Source organism: Cololabis saira, chromosome 23 (assembly GCF_033807715.1).
Source record: "Cololabis saira isolate AMF1-May2022 chromosome 23, fColSai1.1, whole genome shotgun sequence".
Classification (NCBI taxonomy): Eukaryota; Metazoa; Chordata; class Actinopteri; order Beloniformes; family Belonidae; genus Cololabis; species Cololabis saira.
Window position 1 is genome coordinate 33,174,544 of NC_084609.1, and position 19,982 is coordinate 33,194,525.

The following is a 19,982-nucleotide window of genomic DNA, read 5'->3' on the forward strand; positions in this document are numbered from 1 at the left end:
TTTCTTTTTATCAAAAATCTAAAGTCATTGGATTTTGAAATATAGCAGGTTTTAAAACTTGTGAATTTAAATGCAAACTAATTTTGACATAATTGTATTATGTTTGAACATGAATATATTTGTGTCTGAGGTTTCTGGAGGACATTTGTTTTCCTGCAGTGATGTTTCATTTAATAGTAATTATTTGTTACAGTTTTCTCAAAGTACAAACCAAATATGCGACTGTTGTTCAGCCTTTGACGTATAGTCTTCATTTCTGTAAAAACCTTCTGCTTTACTCATGAGTGGGAGAGCAGCGAATCCTACTCACATCACATGTTCTTAGATCACGTATGAACCTGGGAGAGATGCTTTGTAGCTCCTATAATGTAATCATTTCCTATAATGTAATAATTTCCTATAATGTAATAATTTCCTGAAAATGTAATAAAATTTGCACTTAACTCAATCGAAAATGTAATAAAACCCAATAATGTAATAACTTGACCAATAATGTAATAAAATATCCTGACTGATATTGTAATAAAACTTTTACCAATAATGTAATACCTTATTACATTATTGGGAATTTATTACATGCTACTCAAAGTCTGCAATTTAACCCAATAGTCATTCTTGTCATGGTTGGTTCTTTAAGGACCCAAGTGCAGGAGACAGAGGGAGGCTAGAGGCAGGAGTTCTCAAAAACAAAGGGGTTTAATCCAAAAGGGCAAAAGCAAAGCGCGGCAGAGCAGGATAAAATACAAAAACCAGGAACAGGAACAAAAACCACGAGGAGACATGGAGGAGAGAACAGTACGGACCGACAGGGAACCAAGGAATGACAAGACAAGATATACTGAGGGGATAACGAGACATGACGAGACACAGGTGCAGACACAATCAGGGCAGATGGGACACAGGCGGGGCAAGACAGAACTGAAAGTTACAAACACTGGGGGGGAAGTGTCAAACCCTGACAATTCTGGTGTTTCAAATCCAGCGTATATAACATTCTTATAACATTCTGAGTCAGGAGGAGGAAATCAGAGAAAGAGACTCTGACGGATTCTTGTTCATTTTATTCAACAGGCAATGGGAGGGCAAGTCTGCTCCGTGATCCAACTGTGAGGTGCAGATGTTAATAAACCTGGTGCTGAGGAGAGAATTAAAAAGGGATCTAGCAGCAGCAGCTCACGGCCGGGTCAACCTGCGCCGTCGTCCCGGGGAGAAACCTGCAGCTCTGTGGAGAATTACCACTGGCTGAAATAAATCATTTAGGAAAATAAATGCTATGCTGCTTAGCTATGCCTGTGAAGAAATTTGCTCTGAAAATTTCGGGACCAAAACTGCCTGCCGGCTCGGGAGCTGATTTATGGTCCGCGTTAAATCGACGCAGAGCCTACGGCGTAGGGTACGGCGTAGGGTACGGCGTAGGGTACGGCGTAGGGTACGGGGTACGGCGCGCGTCGCCGTAGGGTCTGCGTTGGTGTAACGCGGACCATAAATCAGCCTTTATTCTGGCGAGGTTTGAAAAGACTTCGCAACAACGGGCAAACGAGTGATTATGTACATTCACTGAGTGAATATTATGAAAGTAAAATATATATTTCTCGCTAGAAATGTAATCAAAACACATTTTTATGCAGAAACTAACTCATAATATTGATTTTATTCACTAAAAAATAAGAAATGTCCGCCATGTTGTTTTTTTTTAATTCTGTCCGCAAATGACGACGAAAAGCATTCTGGGAAATTTTTCTGGCCCTCGGTCAGCTAGTGAGCATCTGAAATCCCTCGCTGTGAAGGGCTAGATTCATACACACTACCCTCGTTTTCCGCACTCCCCCTAGGTGAAAAGAGGAATTGGGACACCACTACCCTCACGGGAACGCGCAGAATTTAGGGGTAGGACTGAAAAGTAGGGGAAGTGGGTGTATTGGGACAGGGCCTAAGAGAAATTAAAAAGCGTTGCCTCTTGAAGCTTCTCTCACTCTCATTTTTTAACTTGGTATCGAACACAAGCCACAGACCCAGCAGCACATCTATCATCTCCTCCAGGTTCTACATTTTTAGTGTTGTTGTCTTCTTCCTTTAGATCACACATGAGTAGAGCCGAGTAGGTACTAGAGGAAAAGTGCCATAAGAGTCTACTGAAGCTACAACATTCAGACGAAAGGATTGACGTTTTTGTACCCTTTTGAACTAATGGGTTTCTATGTCCTCAGTTCTTATTGGTGTCCATCTTTGCTTTACAGTCATGCGGAGAAACCCCTTCATGGTGGACGGGTGCTGTCGGAAAGGATCCCGCAACGCCCTGCAGGAGCTCTACAACCCCTCTCAGGTAGAATACTGTCTCTCTGGATCGCTTCAGTCCTGGAGCAGGAACTACCACAGAAGCACTTTTTAAAACTCTTTCTCCATCTCTGCTCCTGTATACATTCAATGTCATCTGTAATATTATAGTATTTTGTTTAGACCAGGGGTCGGCAACCCAAAATGTTGAAAGAGCCATATTGGACCAAAAACACCAAAAACAAATATGTCTGGAGCTGCAAAAAATGAAAAGTCTTGTAAAAGCCTTAGAATGAAGACAACACATGCTGCATGTTATATTAGTTAGAACTGGGGGAAGATTTTTTTTTTCATTATGCACTTCGGGAAAAAGTTGAAATGTCGAGAAAAAAAAAAGTCGAAATGTCGAGAAAAATTCAAAATGTCGAGGAAATAGTAAAAGTATCTTGAAAAAAGTTGAAATGTCGAGAAAAAAGTCGAAATGTCGAGGAAATAGTCAAAATTTCATGAAAAAAGTCGAAATGTCGAGAAAAAAGTCGAAATGTCGAGATTAAAAAGGAAAGGAAAAGGGAAAAAAAAAGAGAAAAAAAGAAGAAAAAAAAGAGAAAAAAAGGATAAAAAAGGTTCAACATTTTTTTTAAAAGCTCCAGGAGCCACTAGGAGCATGCGGCTCTAGAGCCGCGGGTTGCCGAGCCCTGGTTTAGATGATCTTTTCTTTTACTGGTGTGTGTTGTTGCGTAGGCTGATGTAGCTTCATAGCTAGACGCTCTGTAGTTTTCTGTCTGTAAAGGCCTGTTCCTCCTCATCAAGATCTGCAATAACAAGGCGGTCTGAGGTGATTCAATGACATTCACGTCCAGTTTAGTAAAAACAAACAAAAAATGTCATTTTTAAGTTGTCCACATGTCCAAAATATGGTAATGCCCCAGTAAAGGTGCGGAATTTGTGGGGATAAGGTTTTATTTTCTAGTTGTTTTGTGAAATGCGGCATGTAGGTGAAGTGACGTTAGCCTGTAATCGTGTTTTCTGTGGTATAAGACTAAGCATGGGTTTTTTTATTTTCAAACTCTCACATTGTGTGTGGTTCAAATGTAACTAACCATTTTTTATTTTTTTTAATGACAAAACGTGACCATCTGCATGTGGCAGTGAAACTGAAAAGGGAAAATCCCTTTAACACGATAGGGCTGGACTGGGTTTGAGCAAGTCTCTGGTGTAACAGAGAAACAGCACCTTTAACAGCACCCTTCCTCCACACAGTACAAGCATGTTGGAACATGTTAAAAGCTAAACAAAAGTGACAATTCTCAAATTGCAACCAGGTACCGCTGCGGGGGCCGGCGTTTCCCTGTGAATGAGTGTAATCCTCATAATATGTCATCCCGAGAGACCTTTTTTTGTGAGAATCTTGTCCTGTGAGGCTTCTCATCAAAACGAAGAAGAAGAATATCTCGACTTTGAAAAACATGGATGGAAACATCTTTAGTGTTGGACAAATGATTGCAACTGTTAAAATAATGAACAGAACACGAAGGCAGAAGGATCATTTGACCGACTCAGACGTGCAAATGCCTGAAAGGTGTTTTCATCACACTTTTGCACACACTGAACTTTCAACACATCTGAAAAACCACTTCATGACTACGTAAAAAAAAAAGATGTACGCCATTTGACAGCGTTTTCCAACTGTAGCCGTTTCCATTACAGGTTTTTCTTTGTGATACTAGGTTTTGTGCGAATCTAGTGTAAACTCACTAAGGGAGGCAGACATCATTAACATCCTTGAAAGGGTTCGTTTTAACCAACAAATATAGCTGTTTAGTGTTTGCTTTCTGGGATTTACATAAGCACCTGCAGTCAACGCTATCTGTGAAAACTCCAGGAAACTGAAGTAGCATAGCTATTACCCATCTTTGTTTTTTAGTGAAGGAAACATGACACACAAGACTTTCGGGAATAGAGCAAAGTAATTACTGCGATAAAATGTTTATTCCACATCTCTATGAAGAGCAGGACCCCAGGAGAGGTGTCAATGACTACGTTTACATGCAGTCAAAATTGGGGTTATTGCTAATATTCGGGTTTTAAAAGGGTTATTGACTGCATGTAAACCCTGTCAATGTCCAGTTGGTAAAGCCTGAAGTCACTCTTCACAGTTTCACAGTATAAATGCAGATTGCAGCCGGCTGGGAACATGGAACTGTGATTATGAAGACATTTCTCTCACAGCATTAGAACATATTCATGAGTGCATGGTGGTTTAATGTCATTTGTTTTTATAATGAAAAAACACTGTGGGAGGATGTTGTAAATGATGACAAAGGTCAAGATTTTTATCCAAATACACACTGAACTTTGACTTCACAAGTCAAGGAGTGAAGGGAATGGATAGAAAAATGGATCTGACTTTGCCTTGGGTTCTTTATACTCCGAGTCTTCCTCTTTCACCATGAAGGCAAAAACGTGTTTTTGAGTTGATAAATAACTATCAATTGGTCTCTTAGTTTACCCCTGAAAATAGATACAATTATCTACTTAACGATATAATTGTTGGATCCTAAAATTGCCACAAACAGCTATAGGCTATTTAAAGATAAAGTACAGTGATGGCACAGTTACGGAAAGAAAGAAGCCACTCAGCCTCCGTCTTCCTCCATAGCGTTCACTGTAGAGCACAAAAGCGCTCTACAGTGAACGAGAACGCAGGAACAAGTGTGCCATCCCCGCACCAGTCACCAAAGCTGAAAAATATTCAACGTAGGCGCAGAGTTCTGAGTTCTGTAACAGCCATGAATCCAACTGCAAAGAAACTCAAAGACCTCAAAGTCCCCCTTTTCTCAGCTGTGCAGTACAAAACTTGTCTTTGAGTCACTTACTGTGACTCAAAGAGGAAAACTTTGGTGTGGAACAGAAATCCTCAACGACTTGAGCAACAGGTGTGTTTATTAGGGCCCGAGCACTTACAGTGCCCTATTGCCCTATTGTATCTGTAGGAATTCTTTATTAGGGCCCGAGCACTTACAGTGCGAAGGCCCTAATGTATCTGTAGGAATTCTTTATTATTCTCCTCGTTATTCTTTCTTTCCTCTGACAAAAGGAGGGCCTTTTTCCCCCCTAAACGTGCCCCAAAAGTCACAAAATTTTGCACCAAGTCAGGCCTGGCGAAAGATTTGATATTTAATGGTTTGCATTAATGGGCGTGACCTAACGGCTCAACAGCGCCCCCTTGAAAACTTTGTGCCTCAAGCCCCACAATACGGTTTGACGTACATGCATGAAAATCGGTACACACCTGTATCATGTCGCAACTTAAAGAAAAGTCTCTTGGCGACATGGCCGAAACCGAACAGGAAGTCAGCCATTTTGAATTAATCGCGTAATTTTGGCGAAATGTATGCCATTCCTTCGGCAGTTAATACGGCCCGAACCGTAACGTGTGTTATACATCATCTGATTGGTCCATATTTGATAGTTCCCCAAAAGTCAGCTGCTCCTGTCCTTTCCTCCTCCATCACCATCTGGTGATGGAGGAGGTGATGATGGAGGAGATGATGGAGGAGGTGAGGATGGAGGAGGTGATGGAGGAGGTGAGGATGGAGGAGGTGAGGATGGAGGAGGTGAGGATGGAGGAGGTGATGGAGGAGGTGAGGATGGAGGAGGTGATGGAGGAGGTGAGGATGGAGGTGAGGATGGAGGAGGTGATGGAGGAGGTGATGGAGGAGGTGAGGATGGAGGAGGTGATGATGGAGGAGGTGATGGAGGAGGTGAGGATGGAGGAGGTGATGATGGAGGAGGTGATAGAGGAGGTGAGGATGGAGGAGGTGATGGAGGAGGTGAGGATGGAGGTGAGGATGGAGGAGGTGATGATGGAGGAGGTGATGGAGGAGGTGAGGATGGAGGAGGTGATGATGGAGGAGGTGATAGAGGAGGTGAGGATGGAGGAGGTGATGGAGGAGGTGAGGATGGAGGAGGTGATGATGGAGGAGGTGATGGAGGAGGTGAGGATGGAGGAGGTGATGATGGAGGAGGTGATAGAGGAGGTGAGGATGGAGGAGGTGATGGAGGAGGTGAGGATGGAGGTGAGGATGGAGGAGGTGATGGAGGAGGTGATGATGGAGGAGGTGATGATGGAGGAGGTGATGATGGAGGAGGTGATGGAGGAGGTGATGATGGAGGAGGTGATGATGGAGGAGGTGATGATGGAGGAGGTGATGGAGGAGGTGATGATGGAGGAGGTGATGGAGGAGGTGAGGATGGAGGAGGTGATGATGGAGGAGGTGATGATGGAGGAGGTGATGATGGAGGAGGTGATGGAGGAGGTGAGGATGGAGGAGGTGATGGAGGAGGTGAGGATGGAGGAGGTGATGGCCGTGTAGAACTGCGCCATCATTGTCTTTGGCAGGTTGAATTTCTTCAGCTGCCGCAGGAAGTACATCCTCTGTCTGTCTGTCTGTCTGTCCGTCTGTCTGAAAGAACAGGCTGGTACCTGATTCTGCAGCGACTCTTCTAGCTTTCACAAAGGCCTGTTTGGCAGAGATAAGATCAGGGAGACTCAGCGTGATCAAACAAGACCTGGCAGAGCACCGTGGAAAGACTTTATCTGATTACCAAAAGCCCAACCATCATCCCAGATGACAAGCAACCGATTCCCCCACCTGAACACAAGGCCTCCCATACGGACTGAGATAGAGAGGACTGTGGAAAAACGCCAGATCAGCATCGGCTCCCAGATCAGAAAACACCAGAACATTCTCTAGACTCTAGAAATTGATGAGAGTGGTCCGGCAGAAAGGTGCCTTACCTTGGGCAGGGTGACGGCCAGGATGTTTTCTGATCCACAAGGATCACCCCAGAAGGGAAACCCCTCAACCCCTCATCCCCGCATGCGGCTCTAGAGCCGCATGCGGCTCTTTAGCGCCACCCTAGTGGCTCCTGGAGCTTTTAAAAAAAATGTTGAACCAAAAATGTTTGAGCTATTTTTTCTTTTTTTCTTCTTTTTTTCATTTTTTCTTTTTTTCTCTCCCTTTTTTCTCTTTTTTCCTTTTTTTCCTTCTTTTTTTCTTTTTTTTCTTTTCTTTTTTTTCTTCTTTTTTTTCATTTTTTTCTTTTTTTTTCTTTTTTCCTTTTTTTCCACTTTTTTCTTGACATTTCAACTTTTTTCTCAACATTTTGACTTTTTCCTCGACATTTCGACTTTTTTCTCAAGATTGTACATCAACATTGATCTTGACATTTCGACTTTTTTCTCGAAATTTCAACTTTTTTCTCGACATTTTGACTTTTTTCTCGAAATTTCAACTTTTTTCTCGACATTTTGACTTTTTTCTCGACATTTCGACTTTTTTCACGATACTTTTACTATTTCCTCGTCATTTTGAATTTTTCTCGACATTTTGACTTTTTTCTCGAAGTGCATAATGAAAAAAAAAATCTTCCCCCAGTTATAACTAATATAGAAACATGCAGCCTGTGTTGTCTTCATTCTAAGGCTTATACAAGAGTTTAAATTTTTTGCGGCTCCAGACATATTTGTTTTTTGTGTTTTTGGTCCAATATGGATCTTTCAACATTTTCGGTTGCCGACCCTTGATTTAAACGTTGAAGAGAAGATTTAGCTCCCTCCTTATGGATGGAGAATATCCAGGACACGATCTGGGCCTCTGTACATATGGCACTTTTCCACTAGTACCTACTCAGCCCGACTCCACTCGCCTTGCCCTCGTTTCTTTTCAATACCCAGATCAGAAGTAGGAGGTTGGAGTGAAGCTTTGATTGTGTGATCTAAAATGAAGACAACAACACTAAAGATGTAGAACCTGGAGGAGATGATAGATGTGCTGCTGGGTCTGTGGCTTGTGTTCGATACCAAGCTAAAAAATGAGAGTGAAAGAAGCTTCAAGCAGCAACGCTTTTTAATTTTTGTTAGTTTGTCTCGGCGCTGCTGAAAAGTCATCTGGAGCCGTGAGCAGCTATGAAGTGACAGAGCTCCTGGTAGATCTGGCCCTTTTTAATTCTCTCCTCAGCACCAGGTTTATGAACATCTGCACCTCAGAGTTGGATCACCAAACAGACTTTTGTGCTGCCATTGCCTGTTGAATAAAATGAACAAGACCAATCGGTGGCCTGTAGTGTGATGACGTCAGATACAGCCGACTCAGCAGCTTAGAACCTCGGTAGAATAGTTACAGAAAAGTATCTACTCTGCACGTTAGACCCCTAGTGGAAAAGAACCAAACCGAGTGGAGGGGAGTCGGGCTGAGTAGGTACTAGTGGAAAAGCGCCATTAGTTTCTTTCCCTTAGAAAGAAGTCGGATAAGCGGAAGTGAATGGATCGGTGAAATATGAACCAACCAGAATCCTCAGGTTGTCAGGGCCCTGACTACTTTCTGTACCCAGAGATAGAACCAAACACGGTGAGACAACGTTAATTTTTCATGCTCCTCACCTGTGGAAAAAACTCCCAGAATGCATCAGGGCTGCTGAAACTCAATAGCTTTAGGTCAAGGTTGAAAACCTTTTATTTACTGCTACATTTCAGTAATCTCCCACAATGCACCAACCTTTATTTCTTTTAACTTATGTCTGTCATTAATTCTGCTTTTAAATTATTTTACTTTTTAATGCAGTTTTTAAAATGTTTTTATGTAAGGCACCTGAGTTGTCTTGTACATTAAATGTGCTAAACAAATAAACTTGCCTTATAAATGAAAGAAATAACAGTCTCAATTAAAGCTGCAAGCAGCGATGAACGGGCCTTCGCGCGTGCAATTTTCACCAATAAAAGTCAAGGACTCAAAACCATGTCTGATGACACCACCCATGAGTCTTTATGTCAAACCATTCAAAAGTTATGGCAGAAAATAGGAACTATCAAATATGGACCAATCAGATGAAGGGGGGGCGCGCTTTTTGCGTCGCCACGGTAACGCTTTTGACTGAGAAAAGTAATGGAGGATGGAGACGCACATTTTGACGTAAAACACACCTGGGTGAACGTTACGGTTCGGGCCGTATTAAAGCAGCACAACGTAACTTTCAGCTTTTCTGAGTTTGGCGGCATCTTTTGGACAAAAGCGGTAGTGCTTTACCAGAAAGAACACTACGTTTCCCATGAGCACCAGCGCGTACTGCCGGAAAACTCCTGTCCCGTCGCTGCATTTGTTTTGAGAGAAGACGGGATGCTTTTCTGTTTCACCAAGTGAACAGACGGAACGCAAAAAAAAAGATGTTAAACTGCTGGAAAGGAACTGGAATCTACCGGGATACCTTAAACAAGGAAGTGGTATATGGAGAAAATAATGATTATTAACGGTCTGGATCCACATGAAATCCCTACTAAAGTTCTGCACAACCCACGTCTTACTACCTTGTTTAGGAGTGTTTGGCAGCTGCTTTGGTAAATGTTTGACTCGCCATGTGTAAATAAATTAGTATAATAGTACAACATACAGTACATGTTTTATATTACTCTTACTTTTCTTTTCTTTTTTTTTGATTGCTTTGAAGAGGCTCCGAGGCGTGAGCAATATTTTTTTTTCCTTGTGAGATTATTTTTTTCCTCTGCAGCTACAAATGAAATAGTTAATATTTTTTCCTCAACAAAATTAATCGCACTGCAGAGAGCTGGCCAACAACTGCGTTTAGCTGGAGAAGTGGAGAATAAAACCCGTTTGAATGATCCGACCCCGGTCTGTGTGAGTGTTTGTTTGTGGTTTAATAAACCCGTGTTTTGATCCGACGCCCGTCTGCGTGCGTGTTAGTTTGTTTACTGAGGAACGTTATGTTTGGTCGGACTCGTTACAGCCGCGATCCAAGCGAGCCGACGACTCTTTTACTCTTTTACTTTGTTATCTCAGATACTTGGCCGGCCTCCGTGGTTCTGCCTCCGAGCAGGAAACCGGTGAAAAGTTAAACCATTAGTGATCGTTTCCCCACGTCTGTTGTGTGGAGCTGCTGCAGCTACAACACAGCAACGGGTTACCAGCTTCTGCGGAGCTCTGCGCTCCAAGCCCCACCCATTTTTGTCTCGACTACGAATAGGGAAGGAGGGGGAAGTGACGTATGCCGTAAAGCAGTCAAAGCCGTAAAAATGTGTAGTTTTTTAGTGTAGCAGGGTTCCTACCATGCTCCTCAAAGTTACATAGTGCCAGTGAAGGTGATACAGACCCCTCAGACCATGACAGAGGTTCATTAAACCTGTTGGAAGTTGATGTACCATCACAATCACTCTGGAAATATGATATTAAGGTGGAAAAGTTACATAGTGTCGCTTTAACTGCCAAAGGAATGGCATATATTTTGCCAGAATTAATTCAAAATGGCCGACTTCCTGTTCGGTTTCGGCCATGGCGCCAGGAGACTATTTTCTTTTTTTTAAGTTGCGCCATGATACAGGTGTGTACCGATTTTCGTGCATGTACGTCAAATCGTATTGTGGGGCTTGAGGCACAAAGTTTTCTAGGGGGCGCTGTTGAGCTGTTAGGCCATGCTCATTAATGAAAACCATTAAATATCAAATATTTCACCAGGCCTGGCTTGCGTGCAAAATTTGGTGACTTTTGGGGCACATTTAGGGGGAAAAAAGGCCCTCCTTTCGTCAGAAGAAGGAAAAGAAAAAGAAGAAAATTCCTACAGACACAATAGGGCACATCTTTCTTTTCTATGGACCAAATTTAGCAAAACATGCACATTTTGGAACATTACTTATGCGTTGTTTTAACAAGTTGTAAAATGACTGTGCAGAGGTGGTTTTTATGTTTGAGCACAGTGCAGCGCAGTCACTGGGCAGAGCAGTGAAACAGCAGAACACTGCTAGAGTGGATGTTATCAAGGTGACAAATTGGATCATTTCTGCTTCTCCTTTCTCTCCTCACTTCTTGTTTCACTATCTATTACTTCTTGACTTCCTGCATCTTTCTTTCTCAGATTACCATTTCAAACTGTTGTATATTCTCCCCACGCTGCCTCCTGCTGTCATCTCACCTCTCCATTGCTGCTCTTCTCTTGGCTATTTATCATCTTGCCCCTGTTAACTAGATTCAGGGAGCTTTAAGTGATTTTGGATAGCTAAGATTAGACCTAGTGCCCAGTAAACAACTTTTCCATAGAGGATTTTTCCACACGTTTCCTCATGTGAAGCCCCATTGATTTATTTCTGTATGCACAGTTGGGTGTTACAGCAGCTAGAGTAAACTTTAGCCGTGTGCTTGAGGAAAGTGGTCAAGGGAAACCTCTATGTGTGTATGTGTGCTTCTGTGTGCTGGTCCTTGAAGATGAATTTTTGTCATATTTATGCAAAATATGACTAATATTAGCTTTCTGGGGCTTAACATGCAGGAAATATGATAGTAAAGATATCACAAATGTGAAATTGTCATGCACCTACTGAAAAAAAGGAACGGTTAGAGCAAGTCATCTGACTTAATATTTTTGGGGAAGGAAACCAATGACACCGCTTTGCAGTGACCAACTCTTTACAATCTTGTTTCAGTTCGTTGAAGGTTACAAGCTTTAGTATATAGACAGCTCTTAAGTTACTGCCATGGCATTGAAACGTGGCAGTAACACAAGTGGTCCAGACTTTGATGTACCGTTACAACATTTTCATGTTTCCATTTCAATCATTCCGTTAGAGAATTTTTGCTGTATATATATATATATATATATATATATATATATATATATATATATATATATATATATATATATATATATATATATATATATATGTATATATATATATATATATATATATATATACATATATATGTGTGTGTGTGTGTGTGTGTGTGTGTGTGTGTGTGTGTGTGTGTGTGTGTGTGTGTGTATATGTATATACAGTATGCAGTTTACACGCTTAGCGCCACATATATAAGTGAAACATGGAAGGACAAGACTGATGGGAAGAGAAGACAGTGATGGGTGCAGTGTGGTGGTTGATGGAGTGTTTGTGTGATGTGTCTTAGTGGTGAACTGTGTTGCAGTAATAATGACAAACATGCCAACACAATCCAAACAAAAAGGACGAATAAAAAAGATTGAGTGAGTGTGTGTGAGTGACTGAGTGAGTGTGAGTGAGTGTGTGTGTGTGTGTGTGTGTGTGTGTGTGTGTGTGTGTGTGTGTGTGTGTGTGTGTGTGTGTGTGTGTGTGTGTGTGTGTGTGTGTGTGTGTGTGTGTGTGTGTGTGTGTGTGTGCAGTTTTAGTTATTTAAATGATCACACTGTTTAATATACCATAAATTGTTTCTAATCCCAGGCAGCATATAACCTAAGACTTGGCAAGGACCAGTTTACTTTTAAGTATAACATGATACATAAAACCTCAGAAGTGACGGAAGGTGCACTCCCTTTTTCAAATGACTATGACTAACCAGATCAGAAACTGGATAAACCCAAGCTTGGAAATTTCACATTTTTCACCTGAATGTTTATTTATACCAATAAAATGGAAAATGATAAACTATAAAGACTGTCAAACATAACAACAATCGTAGTATTTAGTGGCTGTTATGTTGTTAGCCTAGAACCATTCCAACATACAAGTTTTCTGTTGCTTATTTATTGCCATAGTAGCTATTTGACTAAATCTTAACTAAATGTATTTTACTTGTCTATTTCTACAATGAATAGCTTTGCTGAAGACGCTGCTTTTAGGCCAAACTTTCAGGGACTTTAATCATGTTGGGGAGAAGGTCAATTTAGTTCGGATAGTAATGTGTCTGTGCAAGTCTATAATACCTGTGTTTTAAGGACTGCAGATATCCTGGTTAGCCTGTAATTTCTTACATTTAGCGTGTGTATTCTCCTATTCCTCTTTTGTTGGCCTCGGTTGAACTCAGATTATGCAGGAGCTCTGCAGCTGAGCCTGGCACAGACTTTAAATAAACGCTGCACCTCTAAGCAGCTGTCTGGGAGCTGCTCCGCTGTAAAACCATTGGACCGGAGAATACACCGTGGGTGTGGGCTTTCAGATGTTTGTGCAGGAAGCTGGCTAACTCATTCAGACTTTAAAGACGCAGGGATTTAGATGAGGGGGCTTTGCTCTGTTTTGTTTCTATCTCCAGAGACTACAAACAAACGGGGTTGAAGAAAGGCAGTGAAAGAAAAGAGACAAAGGGATTTAGAGGAGATGAGCGCCCTGTTGTGCTCTTTGAGAGGATAAACTGGTGATGGAAAGGCACTATATTACAGAGAGTGTTTGAGAACATGGACAAACACTTTTTTTGTTTGTTTTTTTTAATAAATGTGAATTGTGAAATTGTGTAAATTGTGTAATGTTCGTTTGCCATAAATCCCAAGAGTTATGTGCATTGTTGGACTAGATACAATAAATGCAGTTCAAACACAGTTTAAATGCAGCTGAAGACTTCTCCCCATTTAACTGCATGTAGCTTGTTGTTTTTGTTAATATACTGCATATTTAGCATTTGCCTGTGCTTGTTAAAAAGGAAGGGAAATCTAACTTTAGAGGTTAAAGCGTGGGGCATAGAAAGAGAATGATCTGTCTCTGGTTGAGTGCAGACGCTTCGCTCTCTCGCTCCCCCACTTTGCTTTTCTTCTCTCCACTGCTATCCTTTCTTTTCCTCAAAACAATTTCTGGAAAGCAGGACCTGGATACCTTACCACCGGGAGCTTAATTTATGATAGTTCCCGAAGACTACCATATTATTTTAAACCGTTTTACTACTCTGTGAGCGTAGCTTATCAGCAGCACAAGCCTGCGCTATCGTAGCAGCAGCTAGCAAACGCTAAGTAATTAGCAGCAAGAGGCCTCCCTTTTCCTTTTCCATGGATGATTACCACAAACTGCTCCAGAAGATAGCAGTACTAGAAACAAATATTCACAGGCTCGAAGTGAATGGGGAGATAAATGGACAATATGGGAATGAATCGACTTTGTCGAGCCAGCTTCTGTCAACATTTAGACTTCTCGTTAAAGTCAAGCCTTTTTTTTTGATATATATATATAAAATATATATTTTTTTTTATATATATATATCCCGATTTTTTCCCCCTTTTTTTGGAAGGCTTGGAGGGCAAGTCTCCTCCTTACTTGAGCAGTGAGCAGGTCGCTTCTTTTCACCCAACAAAGTCAAGCCTTTTTTAAGTCGCAGTGACCTTGGGAAGGTCATTCATGCTTTTATCAGCTCTCGCCTTGACTACTGTAATGCTCTGTACTTTGGTGTCAACCAAACATTACTAAATCGCTTACAGCTTGTCTAGAACGCTGCTGCTCGTCTGTTAACTAACACCTGGAAACATGACCACATCACAGGCGTGCTGCATTCTCTTCACTGGCTCCCAGTGAAGTTTACAATCCATTTTAAACTTTTACTATTTGTTTTTAGTGCTCTTAATGAGTTTGCCCCGTCTTATCTATGTGAGTTTTTAAGTTTTCATCGACCTAGCAGAGCTTACGCTCCACTAGCCAACATCTGTTAGAGATACCACAGACTAGATCAAGGAATTGGGGGAACCGTTCCTCTCTGGAACACATCAGAGTTACGTACTCTCAGCAGCCTCAGTTAGAGTCAAAACTACGTATCTATTAAGGATGGCATTTGGCACCTAATTGTCACTTTTAAGGTCATTTTTAGCAATTTGGGATTTTTATTAGGGTTTTTACTAATAATATTTTTAATCTTTATGTGTTTAATTATTAGGGCCCGAGCACTTGCAGTGCGAAGGCCCTATTGTATTTGCAGGAATTTTTATTATTATTAGGGCCCGAGCACCTTCAGTGCGAAGGCCCTATTGTATCTGTAGGAATTTTTCTTTCTTTCTTTCTTTCTTTCTTCTGACGAAAGGAGGGCCTTTTTGCCCCCCTAAACGTGCCCAAAAAGTCACCAAATTTTGCATGCAAGTCAGGCCTGGCGAAAAATTTGATATTTAATGGTTTACATTAATGGGCGTGCCAAAATGGCTCAACAGCGCCCCCTTGAAAACTTTGTGCCTCAAGCCCCACAATACGGTTTGACGTACATGCACGAAAATCGCTACACACCTGTATCAGTACACAACTTAAAGAAAAGTCTCTTGGCGACATGGCCGAAACCGAACAGGAAGTCGGCCATTTTGAATTAATCGTGTCACTTTGGCGCAATTTATGCCATTCCTTGGGCAGTTAATACGGCCCGAACCGTAATGTGCCCCCAAGTGTGTTATACATCAAAATGTGCGTCTCCATCCTGCGACAACACGCATTACTTTTCTCTTTCAAAAGCGTTACCGTGGCGACGGTAGACGCCAAAAAGCGCGCCCACCCTTCATCTGATTCGTTCAGACAGAAAAAACTTTGCGCCTCAAGCCCCATAATACGGTTTGACGTACATGAACGAAAATCGGTACACACCTGTATCATGTCGCAACTTAAAGAAAAGTCTCTTGGCGCTATGGCCGAAACTGAACAGGAAGTCGGCCATTTTGAACATTCTGAATTAATCACGTAATTTTGGAGCAATATATGCCATTCCTTCGAGACTTAATACGGCCCGAACCGTAACGTGCACCCAGGTGTGTTATACATCAAAATATGCGTCTCCATCCTGCGACTACGCGCATTACTTTTCTCTTTCAAAAGTGTTACCGTGGCGACGCTAGATGCCAAAAAGCGCGCCCCCCTTTCATCTGATTGGTCCATATTTGATAGTTCCCCAAAAGGCACCAAATTTGGCATGCAAGCCAGGCCTGGCGATAAATTTGATATTTCATGGTTTGCATTAATGGGCGTGGCAAAATGGCTCAACAGCGCCACCTGGAAAACTTTTCTCTGCCATAACTTTTGAATGGTATGACATAAAGAGTCGTGGGTGGTGTCATGGGACTCGGTATTGAGTCCTTGACCATAATTAGTGAAAATTAGCCCCACCCCTTCTTTTGATTGGTTGTCCCTATTTCCTGCTATAACTTTTGAATGGTTTGACATAGAGAGTCGTGGGTGGTGTCATCAGACTCTGTATGGAGTCCTTGACCTTCATTGGCTTGAATTAGCCCCGCCCCTTCTTCTGATTGGTTGTCCCTTTTTTCTGCTATAACTTTTGAATGGTTTGACATAGGAAGTCGTGGGTGGTGTCATGTCTGATATGCTTATGGGGGGCGGTGGCTGTGAGTGCGAGGGCCCGTTCATCGCTGCTTGCAGCTTTAATTAGGGCCCGAGCACTTACAGTGCGAAGGCCCTATTGTATCTGTAGGAATTCTTCGCGTTATTATTATTATTTTTCTGACAAAAGGAAGGCCTTTTTGCCCCCCTAAACGTGCCCAAAAAGTCACCAAATTTTGCACCCAAGTCAGGCCTGGCGAAAAATTTGATATTTAATGGTTTGCATTAATGGGCGTGGCAAAATAGCTCAACAGCGCCCCCTTGAAAACTTTGTGCCTCAAGCCCCACAATGCGGTTTGTCGTACATGCACGAAAATCGGTACACACCTGTATCATGGCGCAACTTAAAGAAAAGTCTCTGGGCGTCATGTCGAGAAACCGAACAGGAAGTCGGCCATTTTGAATTAATCGTGTCATTTTGACGAAATGTATGCCTTCCTTCGGCAGTTAATACGGCCCGAACCGTAACGTGCACCCAGGTGTGTTATACATCAAAATGTGCGTCTCCATCCTCTGACACCACGCATTACTTTTCTCTTTCAAAAGCGTTACCGTGGCGACGCTAGACGCCAAAAAGCGCGCCCACCCTTCATCTGATTGGTTCAAACAGAAAAATCTTTGAGCCTCAAGCCCCATAATACGGTTTGGTGTACATGAACGAAAATCGGTACACAGCTGTATCATGTCGCAACTTAAAGAAAAGTCTCTTGGCGCCATGGCCGAATCCGAACAGGAAGTCGGCCATTTTGAACATTCTGAATTAATCGCGTAATTTTGGAGCAATATATGCCATTCCTTCGAGAATTAATACGGCCCGAACCGTATCATGAACCCAGATGTGTTATACATCAAAATGTGCGTCTCCATCCTGCGACTACGCGCATTACTTTTCTCTTTCAAAAGTGTTACCGTGGCGACGCTAGACGCCAACAAGCGCACCCCCCCTTCATCTGATTGGTCCATATTTGATAGTTCCCCAAAAGGCACCAAATTTGGCACGCAAGCCAGGCCTGGCGATAAATGTGATATTTCATGGTTTGCATTAATGGGCGTGGCAAAATGGCTCAACAGCGCCCCCCGGAAAACTTTGTGCCTCAAGCCCCACAATACGGTTTGACGTACATGCACGAAAATCGCTACACACCTCTATCATGGCACAACTTAAAGAAAAGTCTCTTGGAGCCATGGCCGAAACCGGACAGGAAGTCGGCCATTTTGAATTAATTGTGTAATTTTGGCGCAATTTATGCCATTCCTTCGGCAATTAATACGGCCCGAACCGTAACGTGCACCCAGGTGTGTTATACATCAATATGTGCGTCTCCATCCTGCGACTACGCGCATTACTTTTCTCTTTCAAAAGTGTTACCAGGGCGACGCTAGACGCCAAAAGGCGCGCCCCCCCTTCATGTGATTGGTCCATATTTGATAGTCACCAAATTTTGCTCGCAAGTCAGGCTTGGCGATACATTTGATATTTCATGGTTTGCATTAATGAGCGTGGCCTAACGGCTCAACAGCGCCCCCTAGAATACTATTCTCTGCCATAACTTTTGAATGGTTTGACATAGAGAGTTGTGAGTGGTGTCATGGCACTCGATATTGAGTCCTTGACCATAATTGGTGAAAATTAGCTCCGCCCCTTCTTCTGATTGGTTGTCCATATTTCATGCTATAAATTTTGAATGTTTTGACATAGAGAGTCGTGGGCGGTGTCATCAGATTCTGTATGGAGTCCTTGACCTTCATTGGCCTGAATTAGCCCCGCCCCTTCTTCTGATTGGTTGTCCCTTTTTTCTGCTATAACTTTTGAATGGTTTGACATAGGAAGTCGTGGGTGGTGTCATTTCTGATATGCTTATGGGGGGCGGTGGCCGTGAGTGCGAGGGCCCGTTCATCGCTGCTTGCAGCTTTAATTATTTTTTTTTTTTTTCTTCTGACAAAGTGATGGCCTTTTTGCCCCCCTTAACATGCCCAAAAAGTCACCAAATTTTGCACCCAAGTCAGGCCTGGCGAAAAATTTGATATTTAATGGTTTGCATTAATGGGTGTGGTAATATGGCTCAACAGCGCCCCCTTGAAAACTTTGTGCCTCAAGCCCCACGATACGGTTTGACGTATATGCACAAAAATCGGTACACACCTGTATCATGGGACAACTTAAAGAAAAGTCTCTTGGCGTCATGCCCGAAACCGAACAGGAAGTCGGCCATTTTGAATTAATCGTGTCACTTTGGCGCAATTTATGCCATTCCTTCGGCAGTTAATTCAGCCCGAACCGTAACGTGCACCCAGGTGTGTTATACATCAAAATGTGCGTCTCCATCCTGCGACTACACGCATTACTTTTCTCTTTCAAAAGTGTTACCGTGGCGACGCTAGACGCCAACAAGCGCACCCCCCCTTCATCTGATTGGTCCATATTTGATAGTTCCCCAAAAGGCACCAAATTTGGCATGCAAGCCAGGCCTGGCGATAAATTTGATATTTCATGGTTTGCATTAATGGGCGTGGCAAAATGGCTCAACAGCGCCCCCCAGAAAACTTTGTGCCTCAAGCCCCACAATACGGTTTGACGTACATGCACGAAAATCGCTACACACCTGTATCATGGCACAACTTAAAGAAAAGTCTCTTGGAGCCATGGCCGAAACCGAACAGGATGTCGGCCATTTTGAATAAATTGTGTCATTTTGGGCAGCACGGTGGCTTAGTGGTTAGCACTGTTGCCTCACAGCAAGAAGGTTCCCGGTTCGACTCCCAGGCCCGGCAGGGTCTTTCTGTGTGGAGTTTGCATGTTCTCCCCGTGCTTGCGTGGGTTTCCTCCGGGTACTCCGGCTTCCTCCCACAGTCCAAAAACATGCATGCTAGGTTAATTGGTGATTATAAATTGTCCGTAGGTGTGAGTGTGAGTGTGATTGTGAGCATGGTTTGTGTGTCTATATGTGGCCCTGTGATGGACTGGTGACCTGTCCAGGGTGTAACCCCTGCCTCTCACCTAAAATAAGCTGGGATAGGCTCCAGCAGACCCCCGTGACCCCGCAAGGGATAAAGCGGGTAAGATAATGAATGAATGAATGAATGTGTCATTTTGGCGAAATTTATGCCATTCCTTCGGCAGTTAATTCAGCCCGAACCGTAACGTGCACCCAGGTGTGTTATACATCAAAATGTGCGTCTACATCCTGCGACTACACGCATTACTTTTCTCTTTCAAAAGTGTTACCGTGGCGACGCTAGACGCCAAAAGGCGCGCCCCCCCCCTTCATGTGATTGGTCCATATTTGATAGTTCTCCAAAAGTCACAAAATTTTGCATGCAAGCCAGACTTGGCGATAAATTTGATATTTCATGGTTTGCATTAATGGGCGTGGCCTAACGGCTCAACAGCGCCCCCTAGAATATTTTTCTCTGCCATAACTTTTGAATGGTTTGACATAGGAAGTTGTGGGTGGTGTCATGGGACTCTGTAATGAGTCCTTAAGCTTCGTTGGCCTTAATTAGCCCCACCCCTTCTTCTGATTGGTTGTCCCGATTTTCTGCTATAACTTTGGAATGGTTTGACATAGGAAGTTGTGGGTGGTGTCATGGGAATCTGTAATGAGTTCTT

At 42.7% G+C, this 19,982-nt stretch overlaps 1 protein-coding gene across 2 annotated transcripts in view; it reads left to right on the top strand.

The window, feature by feature from the left end:
• The window catches only part of chst11 (carbohydrate (chondroitin 4) sulfotransferase 11), a 148,820-nt gene that overhangs the window by 100,382 nt on the left and 28,456 nt on the right, over positions 1-19,982 (top strand). For both annotated transcript variants that reach the window (XM_061714447.1, XM_061714448.1), the window contains exon 2: positions 2,238-2,323. In XM_061714447.1, coding sequence (XP_061570431.1) covers positions 2,238-2,323 — 86 coding nt within the window. The remainder of the gene's footprint in view (positions 1-2,237; positions 2,324-19,982) is intronic.